This window comes from Sapajus apella, unplaced genomic scaffold, assembly GCF_009761245.1.
Source record: "Sapajus apella isolate SASKATOON/1434 unplaced genomic scaffold, GSC_monkey_1.0 scaffold171, whole genome shotgun sequence".
NCBI classification, from domain to species: Eukaryota; Metazoa; Chordata; class Mammalia; order Primates; family Cebidae; genus Sapajus; species Sapajus apella.
This window is the reverse complement of record NW_022437111.1, coordinates 115,869-125,073: the sequence shown is the minus strand read 5'-3', so window position 1 is coordinate 125,073 and position 9,205 is coordinate 115,869. Positions and strand designations below refer to the sequence as shown.

General features: G+C 41.1%; 1 protein-coding gene across 6 annotated transcripts in view; it reads right to left on the bottom strand.

Moving 5' to 3' along the window:
* Nucleotides 1-1,609: 1,609 nt before the first annotated feature.
* The window catches only part of MYLK (myosin light chain kinase), a 120,307-nt gene continuing 112,711 nt past the window's right edge, over nt 1,610-9,205 (bottom strand). For 2 of the 6 annotated variants that reach the window (XM_032267750.1, XM_032267754.1), the window contains 2 exons: nt 7,985-8,113; nt 1,610-3,672 (listed from right to left, as the gene is read on the bottom strand). In XM_032267750.1, the coding sequence (XP_032123641.1) occupies nt 3,428-3,672; nt 7,985-8,113 (374 nt within the window). In that variant the 3' untranslated portion in view covers nt 1,610-3,427. Of the gene's footprint in view, nt 3,673-7,984; nt 8,117-9,205 lie in introns of all 6 variants that reach the window. The other 4 variants (XM_032267749.1, XM_032267753.1, XM_032267751.1 and 1 more) reach the window with 2 other exon arrangements.

Here is a 9,205-nt window from a genome sequence, read left to right as displayed (position 1 = left end):
GCCCTTTCAAAATACAGAGAAGGTGTCCCAAGGGATAAAGAGAGTAGTGCTACTTGTGTTTTCTTGACAAATGGAGAATTGGGTTTCTCAGAACTCAATTATTTATTACTTCCTATGTACTAATTAGCACAGATTTATCAAAAACAGGTGAGGTGTGGAGCAAAAAGCAAATTTCAAACATTTTATCAAAAATAAAAAGTCTTTACATAAATTTAGAGCTGACAGCAGTCAGCATGTCTTATTAGTTGCATGTAAGAAATATCTTTTAATAAGAATATATGCAATGTAAGGAACAATCAGTGGATTTTTAAAATATGTTTGGGATGAAAATGAATGGAAGAAAGTGTATCTGTTAATTTTCTTGGTGCAGAATATAAATTGTACATTTTTCATTAGCAAGGAATAAAAAGTCATTTTCTTTAAAAATAATAAATTACTCACTAGGGACATTGTAGACTGTGATTGTCTTAAAAATGCAATATTAAATATTTATTAACAGGACAATGGATTCTTTCTAAATTACATCAAAGAATCACAGAATTATCTAGCCCTGCATTTAACAGCTTGTCTTAAATTATTTCTGGACCATCTACAATATTGTTTGAATATCTGAAGACATGGGGAACTCGCCATCTGATATCTGATAACAGACTTCCTACAAAGCAGGACTGGTAGTTTCCTGATAACAAATTTTTCAGTATGAATATATGGATAAAGCATTTGGCTGCCAGTAATGAATTGCACCAAAGTCACCAATTCAAACCATGCCCTGGTTAGTAATATCGATGATGATGATGATGATGTCACATGTTAAAAATGTCATGTAGATTTTAGCATTTTGAGGACCTGATACTCTTTTGGCACCAGGGACGAGTTTCATGGAAGACAGTTTTTCCATGGACCAGGAGAGGGGGTGGTTTTGGGATGATTCAAGGGCATTTCATTTATTGTGCATTTTATATCTATTATTATTACATTGTAATATATGATGAAATAATTATACAACTCACCATAATGTAGAACCAGTGGAAGCCCTGAGCTTGTTTTCCTGCAACTGGACCGTCCCATCTAGGAGTGATGGGGAGACAGTGACAGATCATCAGGTGTTAGATTCTCATAAGGAGCGTGAAACCTAGATCCCTCACATGAGCAGTTCACAATAGGGTTCGTGCTCCTGTGAAAACCTAATGCCGCCGCTGTTATGACAGGAGGCAGAGCTCAGGCGGTAATTTGAGCAATGGGGATCAGCTGTAAATATAGATGAAGCTTTGCTAACTCGCCCACTACTTACCTCCTTATGCATGACCTGGTTCCTCACAGGCCACATACCCGGGGGTTGGGGACCCTTGCTCTGTAAGATATCCTTCTAGAATGATATAGTACTGAACTGATGCTCAAGAGAAATATTGAACTAAATGTGTAAATTAGGCTATCTATATAAACAAGAACCCTCTAAATCATTCTGTTCTATGGTAAAACACAAACACATAAGCCAGTTCTTCACCACATTTATGTTTGTTTTTATGCACCACAGTGTTTGTTTTTCATTTCCAAGATGTATCTGTGTCCTTTACAACTGGTAGCATGGAAAGAAAGAGAAGTCTGCAAAGATTGAACAAACAGCATGCACTGTGGTATCCTTTATTTAAAAATTGTGAGCTGACTACAGTTGTAGTGTTCTCATTTACCATTCTGATGGCATAATAAACCGAGAGAACATTAACACAATTCCAAGAAGGCATTAACCTGTAACACACATATACACCACACATGCACACACACAACATACACGCACACAAAGGTTATATTCTGAACACAATTAAAAGTGATGGAGAAAAGCTTTGAATGCTCTAAATCAAATAAAACCCCTTTATAAACTGTGACAATACTGTGGCTATTATGAAAAATATTGTAACTATTTTAAAAGCAAAAGGAAAAATACTGGCAATTTGAAATTAGCAGCAAAAAGCAGATAAAAATAGAATGGAAGATAACGTAAGACTACTATCAAAATTCTAATGCTGATACTGTGTAGGATTGCACTGAAGTAATTTTAAATTGATTCTTAAGGAACTCTTAAAAAAGTCCCTTAAAATATTAAATGGCTGCACCTTACAAACAGTGGGGGGGAAAGTATTTGGAATGTTACACACACACACACACACAGAGAGGAAATGTATCAGGTCTATCAATTATGGTCTTGTTTATGACCTTCAGAAAGTTTTATAAAGAAAAAATTTAAGTGTCAATGTAGTGAAAGAAAGTTAAAAATTCCTAAAGATGCAAGTCTGAGTGCATTTACCAGGTCTAAGAATATATTTAAAGGTTGAGGGCAAGGCATGATTGATGCACATTTAAGAAGAAAGATATGGAACCCATAAGGTAGGTCAAGTTCTTTGGAGAGTGTTGAGAATGAAGATGAATTAAACTCTGGCTGTCTTGGAGAAGATTCCAAAGTACATGGAGTTCTCCAGCTCTTTATCAGTTGAAATCTGTTTCATAGTGGCCAATAGATAATTAAGACTAACATTTCAGCAAACTGGTTTTTCCTACATTCAAACACAAAAATCTTTACCACACATGCAGAACTGATACTCTGTAACAACATAAATATGAATCCTGGTTACAAAGAAAACCACGTTAGCAAGGGTTTTTTTCCCCCATGGGTTCTTAACCAAATGTCTAAAGCTGCTAGACATTTGCAAAGAGGGGGTAAGTTTAGATTTCCTACTGATTTTGGAAGAAAAATATTTTCCTAAGGAAGCCAGAGTCATCCATGAGCAGGGGACCTGTCTTCAGAATTTAAGAAGCATAATGTTGCTAATGGTTAAACTCATGACAAGTTCAGATCTAGAAAAACTGGCAGGTGGAAGGGGAAAGAGAAATAGAGAGTTTGAATATCTGCAGTGTACTTTGGAATCAAGTGTGCCTGATAAGTTAGAATGGCTCAACTGCTTTCAGAAGGAAGTGCTGCAGTACTGGGAGAAAACCCAGACTTCTCTGGAGTCAGGGGGTGGGGAGAGAAAGGCCTCCTGTCTCCAGGGACCCTCTGGGCTGAGCTGTGGCCCAGAACCCTCCTTTTGGCCTTATTTTTCATGAGCGCATTCAAGTGGAGAATTTATGACTTTGCCCAGATAAATATTTTGTTTGGTTACTTTCTCTCTAAAATCAATTGGTCAGGCAAGTTACTGGTGATTTCCCTAAATGAAATCTAGCGGCACTAGTATCTTAAGTGCCCGCTAAGGTAGATTAATGCCCATCAATAACGCTGCCAGGTACCAACTGCTGTTGCTGAAGAATCAACCCAGAAATGACCTAACTAGATAATCCATCACAACTAGGTGCTTTTGCTATCTTGAGTTTTTTTGAGTTTTAGAGAAACAGTCCTTTTAATATGACTTAGAAACTGCTTTTGTCTGGCTTTGATTCACTCTTCTTCCTCTTCCCCTTCCCCTTCGCCTTCCTCCATTGTTTCCACAATGAGCTCTGCTGTGCAGGTGGCTTCTCCAAGACTGTTGACAGCCTTGCAGGTGTACTTGGCATCATCATCCCCGCAAACATCACTAATAATTAAAGAGCAGTTCCCGTCCTCATCGTAGTCTATCTGGAAGTGGCGGGACTCCCTGATTGACTGGTCATCTTTGAACCAGACAACCTCGGGGTCCGGGTATCCTGCATCACAGGGAGAGAACACAAGTTGCAGGAACTGTTATTCAAAATTTCTTATCAACTCATGCAAGCAACTCCTAAGCTACCACTATTGATTAAGGTGGTTAAGGGAAAAATTTTGATATTGGCCTTTATCAACTGTTTTGATATCTATATTAGAATATGGGCATGTCCTGTAAATACCAATATCTGAAACCCCAAATAGAGTATTTTAAAGTTGTTCCATTTCCTGCACATGTTGAACTAGCACCACATCCCACCTATTAAATTTTATTTTTATTTTTATTTTTTTTAAGCACTGAGTCTCACTCTGTTGCCTAGGCTGGAGTGCAGTGGCATGATCATAGCTCACTGTTGCTCTAATTCCTGGTTCCAAATGTTACTCCCTTCTCAGCCTGCTGAGTAGTGGGACTATAAGAACAAGCAACTATGCTCAGTTAAACATCCCACCTTTCACTTTTTGTGGGGTAGGGAGGCAGGGTCTTATTCTGTCACCCAGGCTGGAGTGCAGTGGCATGAACATGGCTCACTGCTGCCTCAACCTCCTGGTCTTAAGCAATCCTCCTGTCTCAGCCACCCAAGTAGCTGGGGCGACAGGTGCACATCACCATGCCGGGCTAATTAAAAAAAATTTTTTTGTGGAGACAGGGTCTCCTTATGTTGCCCAGGCTGGTCTTGAACTCCTGGGCTCAAGTGGTACTCCGACCTTGGCCTCCCAAAGTGCTGGGATTACAGGTGTGAGCCACCATACCTACCCACCTTTAAACAGACACAGAGTACTACCTGAGGCTAGGCATGGTGGTTCACACCTGTACTCCCAGCACTTTCGGAGGCCAAGGCATGCAGAGATTCAGGACCAGCCTGGCCAACATGGCAAAAAAATAAAATAAAAAATAGAGTACTACCTGAAATACTGCTCCAACTCCAACTCTATATGCCTAGAGCCGAATACCTTCTTAGATTGAAAATACAATTTTCTTTTTTCTTTTCTTTTTTTTTCCTGAGACAAAGTCTCACTCTGTCACTCAGGCTGGAGCGCAGTGGCACTATCTCAGCTCACTGTAACCTCCACTTCCTAGGTTCAAGAGATTCTTGTGCCTCAGTCTTCTGAGTAGCTGAGATTACAGGCATGCACCACCACATCTGGCTAATTTTATTTTTAGTAGAGACAGGGTTTCACCATGTTGACCAGGCTGGTCTCTAACTCCTGACCTCAGGTGATCTACCTGCCTTGGCCTCCCAAAGTGCTGGGATTACAGGTGTGACCCACTGCCCCTGGCTGAAAATACACTTTTTTTTTTTTTTTTTTTTTTTTTTTTAGGCAGGGTCTTGCTCTGTCACCTAGGCAGGAGTTCAGTGGCATGATCTTGGGTCACTGCAACCTCCACTATCCGGGCTCAAGTGATCCTCCCACCTCGGCCTCTTGAGTAGCTCAGACTACAGGTACATACCACCACACCAAGCTAATTTTCATATTTTTTGTAGAGATGGGGTTTTACCATGTTGCCCAAGCTGGTTTTGAACTCCTGGACTCAAGCGATCTCTCTGCCTTGGCCTCCCAAAGTGTTGGGATTACAGGCATGAGCCACTATGTCCAGCCTAAGTTTTTGATTTTGTATAATAGTTTAAGTTAAATAATTTAAATGAGAAATAAGAGTCAAAACAAATGGGAACACGGCATCTTTTTGGAGTGATGAAAATGTTCTAAAACTGGATCGTGGTGGTGGTTGCATGACTATAAATTCATTAAAAATAACTGAATTATGCACTTAAAATAGGTAAGTTTTATGGTTACATAAATTATAACTCAATGAAGCTAATAACACTATATAAAACAATTTAAGGGAGCTGACAATATTGCTAAGAAGAAGAAAGCAATATTTGTCTTATTGTGATCGAAGGCAGGTAATTTGCCCATGGACAATTGGAAACGGACTTCACTAATTAGCCTTTATGGATTAGTCATGCGTCTGCAAAGTTCAGCGTTAAAAAATAAAATATACAGGCATATAAATTACATATATATCATATATGTTTAAAGTATATGTGTACATATATATGTCCACATGCATTACCAACATTGTACATTTTGGTTGCATGCATATGGCATATACATGTATCCCCCTTTTAAAGTAATATATATACACATACCTTTAAAAATATACAATATATTCCACCTGACTTTCTCTTAAACGTTGGAGAAGTATTTTTATAGGAAAAAAGTTGTAGCCCTGATACAGTTTGGATATTTGTGCCCCTTGAATCTCATGTTGAAATGTGATCCCCAGTGTTGGAGGTGGGGCCTGGTGGGAGGTGCTTGGGTCATGGGGGCAGATCCCTCTTGAATGTCTTGGTGCCCTCTGTGAGGTAATGAGTGAGTCTTTCCTTGCTCTGTTCGTTCAGGCAGATCTGGTTGTTAAAAAGTGGCACATCCTTTTTTCTCACTCTCTCTCTTACCATATGACATGGCTGCTTCTGCTATGATTGAAAGCATCCTGAGGCCTCTCTGGATGCAGATGCTGGCACCAAGCCAAATAGGCTTCTTTTCTTTATAAATTACCCAGCCTCAGATATTCCTTGATAGCAATTCAAATGGGCTTATACAAGCCCTAACCAGAATAAAAATTATACCTAAGAAATCAAGAATTCTAATGTTCTTTTCAACTTTGTTTTTTTCAAAACAATTTTGGAAACTGTTTTTTCAAAGCAATTAGGAACAGCCAGACCATGAGGAAAACTGAGTCAGAAAGAACTGGTCATAGAAGACCCTGCACTCCCACACCCTGCACTCTCAGTGCAATAGTTTCCATTTTGTTTTTATCAAAACAGCATCCATATGCTTTAATTTCTCATCAGAGTTCCAGCCAAAAGTTATATAAATACCAACAAAAGAATTCCAAAGAGAAAATTAAGTGTGAAACAATCCCAAAGAGAAAACTAAGTACAAAATGATAATCATTATGTTATTTTAAAACATCCAAAAAGGAAAAAGGAAAAAAGTTTCAGAAGATCCAAATGCAATCGTAATGGTGAGAATTGCAAGCAGTGGCTCCAGAGCCTTCAGCAGAATCCCCAGTCCGAGAATTTTTACAATATCAAAGGCAGCATATCCACTTTCTTTTAATTGAATGAAGAAAGGAAAATGATTATGGTAGGTGAAGCATTCACAAAGCACTTTGATAATATAAAGATGCAGAAGAAAAACTATTTTTTTCCATTCCTAACTTTGGGTTATTTTACTCAAAAGGCATTGTCTAGTCACATTGCTGGAGAATAACAGAAAGTGGGAGGCACAGTTTGTTCTGACTGCTGTACTGTGCTATGCAGCCTTGGGAAAGTTGCCTAATAAACTGTGCTTTATTTGGTCGGATCAAAATAGGCGATAACCCACCACCCTGGTTGGCAGGTGAAAGTCACAGACTTGAGGCATAGGGCCCTGCCTTATCTGGTCCCTTCTCTTTCTAGACGGTTGCAATCTATGGAAATGGAAACACTTTGTGTCATCAATTTTGCTCATTTCTCAGGTGGTATGCCATGACCCCTTAAGATCCCTTGAGCTCTGACCACTGACAGTTCCATGACTGCATTATTCCCAGCAGGCAGATAAGCAACCTGGGGAAGATGGCACCAACTGAGTGCTTCGTCCCTGGTTCTTGGCTCCCAACTGGCCTCAGTCTGAAGTCACATTGCATGCTCTCTCTCTGTACCTGCCAGTCCCACAACTTTTCCCTTTACTCCATGACATCTTTACAAGATCTAAAAGGTTCCCCCTTCTCACATATGTCCCCTCACAGATTCTCAGAGGCAATCTGTGACTTAGCTATCATCTTACAGCTGAGGGATCTTAACCCAGGGGATTTGGACCACCGTCCAAGGTCACAGCCTGCAGACGAGTAGCAGAGCCTGCGGACTCCACATCCTATGCCTTTGCGCCAGCCTTCCTTTGAGGGCCTCCTATGGGCAAGTCACATGCTTTTCAGCAGTTTGCAAAGCCCGTTTCACTAAGCATGTTCCAAAGCCAGGTTAAGTCCATGCAAGGCCATTTCTAAACTTAGTTCTAAGTGGCTGGTGTAAGTAGGTGAAATTTCAAATGTGCCCCCTGGGGAAGTGACTGAAGGACACGCCTTTAGGAGGTGGTAGTAGAGGGAATTGCCCTTTATGACCAGCTCCTGCTGACCCAATTTCCCTCAAAGCTTGGTGGTTTCTCATTGCCCCCGGTGGCACAGAACTGACATCTTGCCCAGGGTGCATGGTGTGGGCCCTGCCATCCAGCCACACCCTATTCATGGTGAAGAAAAGCACAGCTACAACTTACCTTCAATCTTGCAGTCAAATCTAGCAGCACTTCCCTCCACAACTTCTAAATCACGAATGGTCTTAGAGAAATAGGGTTTTACATGGGGCTTTTCCTCAGCAACGGCCTCCAGGAAAGCTTGGGACACATCTTCTAGAAGACAGACATGAAGACCAGGCCATTTCTTCATTCTTTGTTCTCTCCTCTCCTCTAGTTCCAAGAAACTAACTTTTTAAAAAGTCGCTGTGATTTAGCAAGAAGGCAGCTTTGAGAACTGAATCATAAGTACGCCTTTCTCCTGGGGACAGGTTGGCCTGCTGCCAAATGGTTTTTGGCAGCAGAGAGAACTGTGCCCAAACTGAGGAAATGTTCAGCCTCCTCCTTTCCCTTATGCTGACATATTGAAAAGGGAAATCATCTTTAAAAAGGATTTCTGGCTGCATTTCATGCTGCTTCAGGATTCAGCTGAGAGTATCTGAGCAGGGCAGGACCTCACCAGCCTTCCTGTTCTTGGTATCCCTCTGCCCTCCTTCTGTAGCAGGTGTTTCACCTGCTTTTTAGAAAGGAGGAGCCAGGTCCTAGCAGCATCTTCAGCTTGCCAGTGGCTCTTTGTCCATGCTTATACTGCCTTCATGCTGTGTGACTGTGGACCAGGATGTGGGATTGATTCAGGGAAAAGCTGTAACTTGGAGGGACATCTGTATGTCCTTCCTTCCCTTCAGGCTATGTCTGGGTCATCTGAGGAGGGGCAGGAGTGTCTGAGGAGGGACCAGGCCTGTGTGCTGCAGACTCTGTCCCTGGCTGCAAGGAAGCTCCAGAGCAGGCAGCTACTGGCCTCACCAATAACCCTACCTTTGCTCATCAAACGGATCTAAACTCAGCTTCTCACCTGTGGATACAAAAAGTACCAGACAAGGAGAGACAGAAGGTGTCTCTGGCCAAATGAGGCACCTCCAGAAGATAAAGGCCAGGCCCTCTGTGCACCTGAAGGAAAGGCTGGGGCTTTCACTGAGGAGATCGATGGGACAGCATCTCAAAGGCAGTGGACAAGTAACTGACCCTACTGGTCTCCAGGAGGGGCCCTGCCAATCCCACTGCCCAGTTCAAATGACATGATTCAGCAGCATGAGAAATGGCAAAAAAAGTGGACCATATGAATTAATTTTTATTTAAAACAAAACCACAAAGATGATAGAGTATTTTATAAATCTTATGCAACTACATGTAATTTTAATTTTATTT